At 41.4% G+C, this 15,115-nt stretch overlaps 1 protein-coding gene across 1 annotated transcript in view; it reads right to left on the minus strand.

Annotated features, from left to right (window-relative positions):
• MAGI1 (membrane associated guanylate kinase, WW and PDZ domain containing 1) overlaps positions 1-15,115 on the minus strand; it is a 741,784-nt gene that overhangs the window by 33,483 nt on the left and 693,186 nt on the right. The window contains exon 13 of the mRNA XM_011980350.1: positions 8,986-9,017. Within this exon, the coding sequence (XP_011835740.1) occupies positions 8,986-9,017 (32 nt within the window). The remainder of the gene's footprint in view (positions 1-8,985; positions 9,018-15,115) is intronic.

Genomic DNA, 15,115 nt, shown 5'->3' on the forward strand with positions numbered 1-15,115 from the left:
TTTGCTCTTGACTATTACAGATTTGAATGCAGATATTGGCAAGGATTCAAAATTGAGAACAAATGGACATGTATTTAATGAAGGCAAGATAGACCATTTAAAATTACACTTGATATGCTTGTGGGAAAAATTTGAGGACCATATTCTAAGCTACTCTGAAGGTCTTGGGAAAACTGTATGAGAGGCTTAATTCACTCCAATTCAAGGGGAAAAACACACTGGTGCAGATGCCAGGAAAACACGCTGATGTTTGGGTGGGAACAAACACCATCATAACCCCATGTCACCGTTTTTCTCTTCTGAGGATCAAGTGCTCAGCTCAGATTTGGTTGCCACTCCAAAGAGTTGATAGAAGCCGGCTCTGCCAACTTCAACAGTTTCTCCTCCAACAGTGAATTCAGCTCCCAGGGCCAGAGTCAAAAAATGTAAATGATGGATACCATATCCATTTTCTTCTGCATGCACATGGGAATGTTGTTTTTTTTGTTTTTGTTTTTTTTTCCCCTCTTCAATATGGTCTTTACAAGGGTCTTGATTATAAACAACCATGTATAGCATCGGCCCATTTTTTGTGTGAACATACATAACAATGCATAGAGAAAATGGGATTACGGGTGGAGTTTTTCTCTCTTATCATTATACTTTCCCATATTACCTACCTTTTTTATTTTTATTTTATTTTTTATTTTTTATTTTTTTTTGGAGATGGAGTCTCGCTCTGTTGCCCAGGCTGAAGTGCAGTGGCGCGATCTCGGCTCACTGCAAGCTCCGCCTCCCGGGTTCACGCTATTCTCCTGCCTCAGCCTCCCCAGAAGCTGGGACTACAGGCGTCCGCCACCACGCCCGGCTAATTTTTTTTGTATTTTTAGTAGAGACGGGGTTTCACCATGTTTGCCAGGATGGTCTCGATCTCTTGACCTTGTGATCCGCCCGTCTCGGCCTCCCAAAGTGCTGGGATTACAAGCGTGAGCCACCGCGCCCGGCCTACCTTTTTTATTGTTATAGTGCACAGAGAATACTTTTTATAATCAAGACAAAATTTAAAGTCATTTTCATTTCAAAATGAACCTTGGTAAATAGAATTAATGGGTATTGCTACTTCCTATTTTTTTACATTTTAGTAATGTTTTACTTTTGTTCACCTCTGAAGGGGGAAGACATTTTAAATGTAAAAGCAAAAAACTCAATAAAAGACCTCTGCATTTACCTGAGAGTGGCATGCCTCCCTTCAAAGGACCACTCTCTTTTGGTTCCTCAAATTAGTAGATGCCAGATTGATTGCAGGGCCGGCCTATGAGCACTAAATTCTGACCCTGGAAGCTCTGGTCTCCTCCTCGTGTGGAAACTACTCTTCACAAAGGTGTGCACACTGCAGGATTACCTGCAGGAAACAGCCTTGTGCTGCTGCTTCTTTTGTAGGATTATTTGCAGTTTCTGTTCCATTGTCTTCTTGGGCCATTACCCCCTGAAGACTAACTCAAACCTTTTCCACTTGATCCCTCTTCCTGAACTGGAGAGAAATATCCTTCTGGCATCCCTGACCCACCGAGAAAGTCTGATAAAAGTATTGGACCTGTATCCCAGAGAAAATGCGTATGTGCTTTTACATACATACCTGTACATGCGTGTGCAGAGATTCAGCATGTTACATCATGGGTTTTTGAAACCCTCTCATGTCTGTCCCAGTATAACAAATCCCTGACATGGAAGACCTAGATCTCTTACGTCTAACTGAAGAGATGGTTCCACCAGAAACAGAGAGTGCAAATGAAGTCTACTGGAAACACTTGGGCCATTTTTCAAATTATAACACCCTTTCTCACCTCCCCAATAAATGACTCATTTAGGTCCAATTTAACACCAAATGACAGACACAATCTGGAATGAGTTTGCAAAACTGCCTCTTGGTCAAACTGCACCTCTGAGTCTCTTTTAAATGCCATCTAAACTTTATACCTCAAATTAGAAAATAAAAGTAAAGGAGCATCCTGAGAATGTGCTCGAAAAACTGTGCCACCACTCAGCTATCTCTAACTGACATATATAAATGGCACACTAATGGGCTAAATACACAACAATCTGGAAGCTTTCTGGATGTTCTCCCTGCTAAGACTTAACCTCACTCTATGTTCCTTCTCAAGTTCAATTATGAAAACTCATTAATTTGAAGATACATTCAGTAATTTAGTATCTTGTTGGCACTCTGGATTTTTTAAAACTATGCTGTGGGTGTGGGGGGAGTTTGAAGTTTTTTTTTTTTTAATTTTCTGTGAGCATGCTGATCGGCTATGAGGTTGTCCTTTATCTGGTTAGAGCCCAGAATTGTCCAGGAAAAAAACCACGTTTATATATCTCCCAAATTAAAGAAAACTTGTATGCATTTTCAGTAGTCTGGATCACCTCCTAGAAGACTAGGGACATGAGAATATGTTCACTTCTGAACTATTTATGACACAGGATCAGATTTGCATTTAATGCGATTTTATTTCACCTCATTTTCCTAGGTGAGACACTAGTCCAAAGACAAGTAGCTGTAGTTAAAGGTATACTTTTAAGTCTGTTAACGAAACCCTGTGCACACTAAGAACATGGAAAAATGGAAAAATAGTACACCAATGATATAACATCCAGCCCAGGCCCTCCTAAGTGGGCTGCCCTACCTGTAATAGATTTATTCACTTAACCCAATAAATACATAGGATCACCTGCTGTGTGCCAGATACCGAGGGAAACAACATGTAAACAAGGAATAGATGGTACCTGAGCTCTTGAAATTTATCCCTGGGCATGTATCTAAGTGTGTGTATACGTAGTGTGTGTAGATGAATATTAATCAAATATAATATATTGATAGCAACACACTGCAACGTCCTTTAGAAAGGTGGTAAAGAGAGGACTCTGGAAAAAATCTATTAATAGAAAGAGAAGGCTGGGCATGGTGGCTCACACCTGTAATCCCAGCACTTTGGGAGGCCGAGTAACACAGATCCCTTGAGGTCAGGAGTTCGAAACCAGCCTGACCAACATGGTAAAACTCCGTCTCTGCTAAAAATACAAAAATTACCCAGGCGTGGTGGCATGCACATGTAATCCCAGCTACTTGGGAGGCTGATGTACGAGAATCACTTGGAAAGGTGGAGCTTGCAGTGAGATGAGATCACACTACTGCACTTCAGCCTGGGTGACACAGCGAGACTCCATCTCAAAAAAAAAAAAAAAAAAAAAAAAAATAGGGTGTGCTAAGTGGACTTTCTGAACAAAAAAGCTAGTGTGGCACAGCAAGGAAGGGTGGCCTGAGAGGAACTGGGAGGCCACATAATGCATGAGCCCTGTGGGCTACGTAAGGAGTTTGGGTTTCATTCTTAGTTTCAAGAGGGGGAATCCATTAATGAAGTTCAAGTGGGGATGTTCCAAGAGCCAACATGTCTCCAGAAAGTTTGGTGTCACTACTGGGTGGTGAATGGATTGGTGGGGAATAGGAGTGAATGCAGAGAGGCCAGTTAGGAAGCCCCAGCTACAGTCAATGTGGGAACCTAAGGTGGGCAACACCAGGGTAGCTGGAGTTACCCAGGAAAAGAACAAGTGAGGTCAGAAGACACTTTGGTGCCAAATTCAACAGGGATTGCTGACAGACTGAATGGAGGAGGCTGAGGAGCAGGAGAATGGAGGGGACAGGAGAGAAGAGAGGTGAAGAGGATCACCAAAAGGAGGAGAGCTTAGAAACAAGGATATCCACCCACCACATCTCTAGTGTGAGTAACTGGTTGAGAAGGGGTCCCATATGTTAAGAAAGGAATTTCCAGCGCTAACTGTTGTCACTATGCTGGTATTTTTGAAGCAAGAGTCTTATTGCTGAGTCTCAATTCATAGCCAGCTAGGAATATGGAAATGGGCTCAATTTTAAAAATTCCATAAAGGTCTTTGGCCACATGTTGACCATGAACCTGTATCACAAGACTTTTTAAACTAAAACTGTACCAACCTCTCTGAAATGAATGATTCCCTTACTTACTGTCAGGCCAGGGAAATTGGGAAGACATTATGGTTTTTATAAATGGAAACGGGAAGAAAAAATCAACTCATCAGTATTTCCCAGAATGATTTCAAAATGTAGGTACTTATAAAGTGAACTGAAAATATTTGCTTGGAAGAGCAAATGAATACAGACAGCACTTAGGAGCTTAAATGATGAAAAGAATTCATGTGGCTTAAAAATGACAAATCGATCCATTTTAAAGCAAAATTATTTACAGTTCACTTATCTGCCAAGAGCGAAGGCTACTGCGGCGATTTACATGGACAACAGGAAAAACTCCAAGTGCTGATGAGGTATTAGGCCAATGTCATTAAAGGCTGTGTGAAAATCAGAGACTCGAATCCAAGCCAATGCAGAGGATGGTCCTTCTTTTTGTTTGTTTCTTTTATCATTTATGGGTCTAAGTCAAATGATTTCTTCCAAAAAGGTGGGCAAGAGGAGTTAATGAAGAAGAAAAGGCAGGCACTGACTGGATATGAAAATGGATTCTGGTTCACATTGCATGTTTTAAAGGAATGTAATACAATGGCAAAGTCCATCTTCCAGGGTTCCAAAAGGCAGAGAAGGGGAGTTGCCATGGGAAGTGAGAGGCAAGGAGACTGACTTAAGTGATCCTATGCCTTCACCCATCTACTACTCTCACTGCTTCTTCTTGTAGGCTGTAGAAGCTTTGATGGGATCAATCATCATGCTGGTTATCACCCAGGGGCATTAGGGAAAAGACAGGTGCCACACAACTGGGTGAGTCTGAGAAAGAGGCAGGGTACATACAATGGGATGATCTAGGCCAGAGTCACTCAGTGTATGTGTGTGTAAAAGGAGTATCTCCCTCACATTTCCTAATGACTAGTTTTCAGCAATTTCTTTTAGCATCTCTTGCAGGGGAAAGGGACAGAGAGGATAGTGGAACAAAAACCTATCACTGTGGCTACCCTGCAGACAGCTTGCTATGTCTGCTGTAAAGAGGCTGTTGAAGAGACTGCCTCTTCAATGTGGATGGGCACTGGATGCTTTCCCCACCATCCAGGGTCCTCTATATGAAAACTTCTTGTAGGATATTTTTTTTTTTCCTTTGTAAATAGGAAAATCTTGTCTCTTTAGTGAATATGGTACACTTTCTTTCATCTGACAATAAGAGCTGAGTAAAGAATGTGGTTTCCTATGTTGCCTAGGCTGCTGGGGAACTCCAAAGTACTCTACAGCTCAATCACAGCACTTACTCAATCGTGGGTGTTGGCACTTTATGATGACTTATAGGTTCTTATAATTAAGAGTGGAATGATTACATTATGTGTGTACTTGGTTCCGTGTTATATTTCTGCTTTATTAACGCTCATCACACTTTAATCCCTACGAGGGGAGGATCTCTGTAGATCTGCCTATTGATGTGGTTATTGTTTCTCCCTCCCCATTTCCATGAGGGCAGGGATGTTTTCTGCTGAATTCTTATCAAATATTGGCACTGGGCCTGGCACACATAAAATAATAAATACTTGTTGATGAAATGACTGCACAAACATTTTGGAAATTTGTGACAATGAATCTTTTTTTTTTTTGTAAGGAGCAATCAATAAATGGTTTGTTTGCAAACTGCAAGAAAAGAGGTGCCATGACCATCTTATTTATTATAGTATTTCCAGCGCTTCACACCAAACCTGATATTTAATGGGTTCTAAATACTAGTTTTCTGAATAATGGATGAATGAAAGGATGAAAGATGAATGTGTAGGTGGAGGAAATAGAAGATGATAGCTAGGTGTGGTGGCACATGACTGTAATCCCAGCACATTGGGAGGCCAAGATAGGAGGAGCGCTTGAGATCAGCTTGGGCAAAATGGTGAGACTCCCGTCTCTACAAAAAATATAAAAATTAGCCAGGCATGGTGGTGCATACCTATAGTCCCAGCTACTTGGAAGGCTAAGGCAAGAGATTGCTTGGGCCCAGGAGTTCGAGGCTGCAGTTAGCTATGACTGTGCCACTGCACTCCAGCCTTGATGACAAGGTGAGACTCCGTCTCAAAAAAAAGAGGGGACAGATGAAGGGAAAATAATTGGGAAATGAATTCATAAGAAAACAGGTGGATACTGACTTAAAATTCAGGGTTTGGTGTGATACTTAGTTTTAAATTCTCATACACAAGATCCTTGTGGGTGATTTAGACTGAGAGTCTCAGTTAAATGAGTTTTCAGTAAGGATGATTAAGTTGGGCCACAGAATCAGTTTCCCAGAGAGGTCTAAAGCCTGACAGAAAATATGTCTTATTTTTGTCTCTGCTATTTGGCAGAAAAATCCCTGATGTTATGAAAGTCCAGGTATTAAATTAATAAAATTTTATTAAGATACTGCCATTGTCCCCAATGAGTATATAAACCACAATTTCAACATTTAAACTAAATCTTGCAGGTGAAATTGCTTATTAAGAGTAAGCTACAGGGACTATCCAGGAGAAGAAACGAGATAAAAAAAAGATAAGTCCTTCTGTTCTAATAAAAACCCAACTACTTAATTATTGAAAACCTTAAAAAAAAAAAAACAAAAAAAAGGTATGAGGGCAAAAGGAAGCTGCCAGTCACATGAGCAAACCAACATTGTCAGGAGCCTCTGATCAAATAAACAAAACAACCACAACAGTCCTGGGCTAAGACCACTGTGCACATATGCTCAGAGCTATTGCCAAATCTAAGTGAGTCACAACCCAGGTACAATCAGTGTGCTTTTCATTATGCATCCTGCATAATGGACCTTATCTGTCATGATTTGAATGGCTTTCTGGTACCAGGACATCCAGCTTCCCTGTGAATTCCCTCTGACCCCACCAGAAAAATCCCATAATCATCTGTCTCCCTGGCAGGACATCATCAAAATTCAAACTGGGAAAGGGAAACCGCTTTCAACCCACCTGTACAGGACTCTCACTGATCACAGATGTTAACAGCACTTTACATCCAACAGCAGACCTTGGCCAACAGCTCCCAAATTTTGTACAGCAGCTGGCAGTGCGTGCCAGCAATGCTGTGAAAACCCTCATCCCTGTCCTGGCGCAGAAATCAGGTAAGGACAAGTCCCAAGCTGGGGGCTTATTCTTTTCTAACCCAGCAACACATCACTCTCTTAGCTTGTGGTAATTAAGAGCCAGCAGACTATGGGCAAAGCAGTTGAGAGCTTCTTTCTTAGGAATGCAGCCCGAGTAATTGGCTTGCTGCTTGCTAATGACATGGCTTCTGCAAAAATTACCTGTCATAGGGAATTCTCTTAACTGACTTGGTGAATGCAGGTTCAATACCTATTTGATAGCCTTTGAGTTCACCAGGTAATTCCAAAACACTCGGGGGAAGAAGGAATGCAAATGAATTACAAAAATCCTTTTGCACACTAAATTTAAATGGAATGCAAAATGGAAAAGAACACCTTGCTACTTGACGTCATGCTACCTGTGCAAAACTACTATGTCTCCCTCAGCACACTGCTTGTTAAGACTCCATTCCATATGGGGTGTGTAAAATAAGCCCATGTATCAATATAGCATGGCTGGGGTGGGGGAGAAAAAAGAATGGTTCACATTAACTCAAGCTTACGAGACACATCTTCTGGATTTCCTTCCATTTTTCTGAAGGCAGATGGGTTACTGGCTATGACCAAAGGACAGGGAGACACACATGTGCACATGCACACACTTTGGCGTCTTTGTGGCTCCAATGTGGGCACCAACCAGCACTTTTCTGCCTGGACATTAACACACACTGACAAGGAAACCAGCCCTGAAGTCAATATTCCAATCACCACCGCACTATGCCATCAGAATCACATCAACTATTGCAGGTTTTTCTCTTTGGAGAACTTAGGAGTGAGGTTTAAAAATGCAGGAAGCTCCCTCTCTCATCTTAATAAACTTCTGCCTCGTGCTGCCAGGCTGGGAGACAGGTGGAAAGAATTCAGCTGCAGCACCGTAAGCCGCAAAGTTTTCAAGGTTCTCCCTTCCTGGATGGCACGAGGCTGTACATTTTCCCTCCCCCAAATCTTCTAAAGCACATGGAAACATCCCTCTTTATCCTAATATTAATGAATTGGGAAGCCCCTTCCACCCAGATCAATTTCACAGGCATTGGAGTTCCAGATTTTGAGTTAAGCAGCATTTTAATTTGTCATTAGTGCCCTGGGAGCATAAACCCATACCGCCAAGCAAAACACTATAGCCTCTAAGCTATTAGCTAACATGTCAACTAGGTAATGCATCTTCAGGGAAACCAGATTAGAAAAGACAGCAAAACATTGATTTTTTTCTTTTTTTTTTTTTTTTTTAAAGAATCCTATACCTGCAGCATAACGCTGCTAAAGCTGGCAAAACAACAAAGGACATTTCCACAGCAAGGAAATGTCCTATTCTCAGTGCTGGGGCAGTGAACATTGTTCCATCTGAGCATGGTCACATATATGGGGCAGAGCAATTCTTCCTTAAACCTACAGGCTTTTTATTTTGTAAATAATTCATCCTCTGGCGCCTAAGAAAGCTAAGGGAGAGAATGGGTAGACAAGTGGACGGCTGGGAACACCAGTTGAGAGCAATGCTACTCACGGAGCAGGTGGAGCTTTCTTTTTTTCTCTCCTTCCAAAGGAAACAATAGCATTTGTATCAAGTTAAAACGGCTAAGAAACTCATCCCTTTGAAGGAGAGTTTGGACGCATTTATATAGAGAAGATTTCAAACATGCATTCTTTATCCTGCTCCTGCAGCCTGCCCACAAATCACTATACAGTTAAAGACAAGCCCAAATACCTTCTATAACAAACGGATCCCCAGAACTTAAGAAAATGAGCCCCGGCTACTGTCTCCCCCATCCACTGTAAAACACATTTAGTGAAGTGAAGCCCCACAGAGTACCCTTCCACCTCCAGCCCCCGACCATCCACCCCAGCCCCAGCAAGCACCAAGTAACTGACAAGTCCTTACCGACTTTGGGCTCTTCTTGGGAACTGGCAGCCCTGGAAAAAATGCAACAAGGAGGGGAGGGGGGAAGAAATCATTAGCATATAAATGTTACCTTTTCCTTAAAGAACAATCCCCAGGTGTTCCATGGCAACCTAGCCATCTGCAGAGTTATGTCAGATTTCTCCCCAGCATCGGAGTTACCAGGCTGTTCATATCGAATCAAAGCAGAGGGAGGAGGAGAGCGAGAGGCAGGAGATCTATCTGCATTAGCTATGCTGACTTGTACTGCAGCAGCCTGGAGGCTGGGAAAAGAAATTCACAGACCTCAGCGGCCTGGGAAATTGAACACTTGGACAGAATCTCAAATGCTCTTCTGGATTAAGAGAGACTTAACTTACAATTAAGTCCAGGATATTTCCTTTCCACACGATCCACTTGTCAATTGAAACGGACCAATCAGGACAGAGGAAAGGGTATATATTTAGTTTCAAAGGAGTACATGGTTAAAATTAAAAATTTTTTTTGGTCTTTTCTTTTTTGTTCCTCTGCCTTTCAGAAGAGGAAATGCTGCTTTATTTGGATGAGCTCAATACCAAAACAAAGACGGATGCTCTTTTGCCAACAAAGAATGCTAACAAATGAACACAAATCCAAGTTGGTCTAGGGTCCCCTCTGGATCATCAGCACACGTCTGTCTCGATGTCTGCCAGTTATCCAAGCAACCTCCTACTCACAGCTTGTTGGAAAGAACTGGAGCAGGACTAGCCCTTCAAAAGGGAAAGCATGTCATTTGGGAGTGAAAAAGAAAAATTGCACAAAGCTGAAAGAAAAAGATAGTAATGGAGAAAGAAAGGCAAAGGTGGTCATTGAATCTAGGTGGCTCTTCCAAAACCCTGCCCCCTTAGTGGGAGGGCTGGAGCTGGAAGGGACAAGTGATCTCCCCAATTCTAGGGAAGTCAGGAGCAATTAGGGGCAGACTTACGGGAAATCTACTACCAGGGAAGGGAGCGAAAGACAGGCGAGAAAGGAAAATAAAGCGTATACTGGTGTTTCAAAAGTAATCATTTCTGCAAGTTGTTGCCTCTTTTGATTTTTTTCCTTTGGGCAGCAGTTACAATGCAAAATGCAGATTCTATCTGTGTAAAGCACACAAGAGAAGCCTGGGGTCTGGTGATGCTGCACTGGAGATTTCAACCTGTTTTTGAAAGTGATTCCTAGGGAGTGTGATGATGTCAACTCTTTTGGAAGTGACTTGTCAAACCATAAGCGATGCTAAGTTCAGCACAAGCAATATGAGGTGAGGCAAGGCAAGTGGGTGAGTAAGGAGGAAGCAGTCCAGATGAGCCTGCAAAATGCCCACTGGGAGTGAGGCATGATGAGGATTACTCGTGCTGGGAGGCACGGGGGCACTCTCTGGCAAGGTTCCTCGCGTCACCAAAATGAGGTCACCATAGAAGTCTGGCTCCCAAACCTTAGAGGGCATAAAGCACACTTGGTAGCTTGTTAGAAATGCAGCAGCCCAGGTCCCACCCTTGGGGGCCGTGGAATCTGCAGTATTAGCAAAAATTCCAGGAGATTCTGATACAGAGAATCCGAGGACCGTATTTAAGGAAACTCTGATACAGTTGAGTATTACTCTTTCAAGTCAGGCAAACTCAGATAGGCATCTGTTAACAAAATGCTTTGGGGCCCTCTCTGTCTCAGTTTCTCCATTTATGAAGTGAAAATAGTAAGACTCACTTCATAAGATTATTAAGATAATGAAACAAGAGAAAATGTTTAAGAGCATCCTACCTGGCACAGAGGAGTTACTCAAATGACTACACCTTTTTTCCTTCCTTGGCTAATTTACGTCATTCAGAAAGGAAGTGGTACGGTTATCTTGCACTAACTAGAGAAAAATCATCTGCTAAGCATATTAAAATATAAAAAAGGTTATAGGAGAAAATATTTTACCTATGGATACAAATAACTGTGTTGAACAATTTTGATATGTCTTTTTTTTTAAATAATGATCAGGTGCTTTTCTTGACTTACTCATGTGATTCCCTTAAGAAATATTATTAGGTTGTATTAGTGTGGGTCACTGTACAAACTTCAAAATTATATAAGATGACATCTTTAAATTCATATTTTCTCCTAATTCAGAGAGACCTTCTTAGTTAACTGGAATCAGTAAGGTTTCGCCATAGTTATCTTTTACTGCACTTGACTCTCCCCAGGATCCTAATGACCGACAAGAAAATTTGGAAAGAATCCCCCATTACGTAAGCAGAGTCAGGGAAAATGGTTTCAATCTACACTCTGCTAATTATTTGTAAGACTGTGGCCGATCTTCAAATCTCTTCTCTTAGGAGCTTCATATACAAAATAAGGGGCATTTTACATTCTCTACTGATGTACATTCAAAGGTGCATTCACAATGATGTTCAGTGCACTATTGTTGGTAGAAAGGAAAACTGGACACAACTGGAAGTTCTGAAAAACTGTGAGGCAGCCAACCTACAAAGCTAGGTTAAAAGGAATGAGCTGTCTCTACAGGTAACAACATAATCTTTAAAACATAATGTTCAGTAAAATGGCACGCTGCAGAATGGCAGGCACAGCAGGAGACAGGTGTTCCACACACTCAAACACACGCGTGGCTTTTGCCTTCCATGAACGTCCACATCAAATGGATAATGGGGATATGTTCAATAGTGCAAGGAGGGGCAAGGATCAGAGGGACTCATTTAAGGAGACTTTAGCCTTATTTAGAATTCTTTTTTTAAGACCAGCATTTTCACATATCACTGAGACAATAAAATACTAATTGAAAAATAAATATTCATTAATTAATGGCCCTTTCATTGTTAACGGCACAAAGTCAACCAGTCTGAAGGATATAGGGGTAACCAATTAAGGTCTGTTTCCTCTGAGGAAGTAGTCCATGGAATATTCCAGAAATCCCAGTCCAATTGCCACAACAAACTGTATATTACAACAAATAAGAACATCTTTGTTTTGCTGGGTGCGGTGGCTCACGCCTGTAATCCCAGCACTTTGGGAGGCCGAGGCGGGCAGATCATGAGGTCAAGAGATCGAGACCATCCAGGCCAACATGGCGAAACCCCGTCTCTACTAAAAATACAAAAATTAGCTGGGTGTGGTGGTGGGCGCCTGTAGACTCAGTTACTCGGGAGGCAGGGGAATCGCTTGAACCTGGGAGGTGGAGGCTGCATTGAGCCGAGATCGCACCACTGCACTCCAGCCTGGTGACAGAGCGAGACACTGTCTCAAAAAAAAAAAAAAAAAAATCTTTGTTTAAAGAGGCATTTGTTCCTCTTTGCTGGCTAGTTGCTGAAAACCTTCATTTTAAAAAGCCATACCTTTCACAGCAGCCCAAAAGCAGGTTACGACCACAAATTAATATTTTAAATAGTCAAAATCAAGAGACTCCACTTGATTGCTTTTTTAAAAAGAAGAACTCAAAGATTTGTTTTAGGCCCACATGGTCATTAAATCTTAAAATCAAATACATATGAATGCTGGAAAAACCTTATTACAATTTATAATTTATTTTAGCCCAAACTATTCGATGGATTGAAAACAGCTGGGAGACCTAACAGAAAAGACTCAAAAGGTCACTGCTTGACACGACAGAATGCTCCAAGACCTATCAAAGGAGATAGCACGTATGTAACTGGTTAACTGCAGACATGTCCCTGCTGATAAGCCAGGCTGCAGGAAGCAACATCATCCCATACTTCATGGCATATCCGTGGTTTTCCTTAGACAAGCAAACACTTTGTATGCCTTGTGGCAACAGGAAGTTTGTGTTCTATAAATCATATCACATATTACATATAAGGCATATGGGCAGAAACGGCACCTGTCTTAATGGGTTTGTCTGGTCCATTCAGGGTAAGGAAGGAGAACTTTCAGAAGAGGCAGAAGAGTTTATGGATGGCAGCATCCACTCTTAGGGCCTTAGAGGGCAGCACATGTTACTTCTAAGGGATCCTAGAAAACTTTTCCAGGGAAGTGTTTGTTCAAAGTGTGATCTGCAGGAGCAAGAAAAGCTTGGGACTTGAATATCTAAAGTTCCCTACTAAAATAGTGTCATTTCGGAAAAAACAAATGGCAAATTCTTTGCTGGTGACTGGGACCTGAGCAACTAATGTAAGGAGGAGAAATCTGTTTTCCTCTAAATATCAAGACCATAAACTATAATTAAATGGCAGAATGTCACAGTTGGTGAAATTTTAGAATGCTTGTATACAAATAATTTATATGAAAAAAGTAAAGCTATAACAGAATACATACCATTTTGCAAAGAAAGGCTAGAAGGTTATGCGTGAAAACAGTATTTTCTTTGGTTCATGGGATTATGCGTGGCTTTATTACCTATTTTTAGTATCTCTACATCAAGAAAACCTTTATTTATTTATAAATACACACACACATATCCACAGATACCACAATAAACAAAACTCTATACTGCTCTTTGTTTTGTTTAGTTTTTGAGAGAGAGTCTCGTTCTGTCACCCAGGCTGGAGTGCAATGATTTTGGCTCACTGCAACCTCCACCTCCCAGGTTCAAGTCATTCTCCTGCCTCAGCCTCCTGAGTAGCTGGGATTATAGGTGCACACCACCACACAGCTAATTTTTGTATTTTTAGTAGAGACGGGGTTTCACCATGTTGGTGAGGCTAGTCTTGAACTCCTGGCCTCGTGATCTGCCCACCTCGGCCTCCCAAAGTGCTGGGATTACAGGCGTGAGCCACCACGGCCAGCCTCCATACTGCTTTTTAAGATAAATGCAGCACATTTCAGAACATTTTGTTGCATTTTAAAATATCTTGAGCATCACTGACCTCTATATCCTCCAAGAATTGCTTACTTTTCCCCAAAATGAATGTATACATATAGCTTTATTAAAGAACCCTCATAGATTAGGACCTGTGCTTGTCCTACTGATTAAACAGAAATATGGAAGAAGTAGGAGAGCTCAGCTGGGCTGTCAGGGAAACCAAGCAGAAGCCGAGCATTGCCTTTTCAGCACTGAGACAAACAAAACCTGAGCTGCTGGGAAAGCGAGTGGACCTCTCTGGACCTTTTTTCCTCCAGGTTTAAAGGAAGGGGGAATGCCAACCAACCTCACTAACTGAATGAATCAAGAAAAACTGCACAAAGGGGCTTTGAAAGGGTGAATCCTAAAGTGTCTGTCACATACAAAATAGATCTACGCATAAGAAAAATGTACTATTTGTGTCATCAATTTACATTTTTTCATTGTGATATTCATTCCCCTTTGTACTTGGGTCTCCAGACTTCAGCATTTAGTGGAAACGTTTTGCTTTCCTCCTAAGCATTCCAACAAATGCTGTGTCACTAATCCACATGTCACTGAACACATGGTATTCTTTACACTTTTGCAAGGCAAATGTTGCAATAAAAACTGTCCTGGAGCTGGATTAGGTGATACAGTGTGCAAGGGGTAGGGAACTGTGTGTGTGTGTGTGTGTGTGTGTGTGTGTGTGTGTGTGTGTATAAAAAAAACACAGTTATAGATCTCTCTCTCCATATATATGTGTGTGTTCTGAAATATATATATATTTCAGAATATATATATATATTTCAGAATATATATATATCAGAATATATATATATTTCAGAATACATATGTGTGTGTGTGTGTGTGTATATATATATATGGAGAGAGAGAGAGAGTAGGAGCTATAGACGGAGTCATCAGCGACCACTGAAAGCCACTGAAAGAAAGTGATGGTGAGGTCTTGGTCAGGGGCTGCTCTTAGATACCAAAGAAGATAAAAGTACTTCTGAACACAATCTCAGACCCCACAAGCCTTCTCTGTTATTCGAAAACCTATCAATGCATAATTCTAAATGTAGGAGTTTAAATTTACATGAATTTTAACTCAGTAAACTCATTATTAGGAGTTTGTATTAAGGAAATAATCAGTCTTGCAAAAATTCCTATAAAAAAGATGGTCAACACAGCATTATTTTAAGAAGATAAAAAATAGAAACAGGTTGGGCGCAGTGGCTCATGCCTGTAATCCCAGCACTTTGGGAGGCTGAAGCGAGCGGATCACTTGAGGTCAGGAGTTTGAGACCATCCTGGCCAACATGGTGAAACACCATCTCT

This window comes from Mandrillus leucophaeus, unplaced genomic scaffold (assembly GCF_000951045.1).
Source record: "Mandrillus leucophaeus isolate KB7577 unplaced genomic scaffold, Mleu.le_1.0 Scaffold210, whole genome shotgun sequence".
NCBI lineage: Eukaryota > Metazoa > Chordata > Mammalia > Primates > Cercopithecidae > Mandrillus > Mandrillus leucophaeus.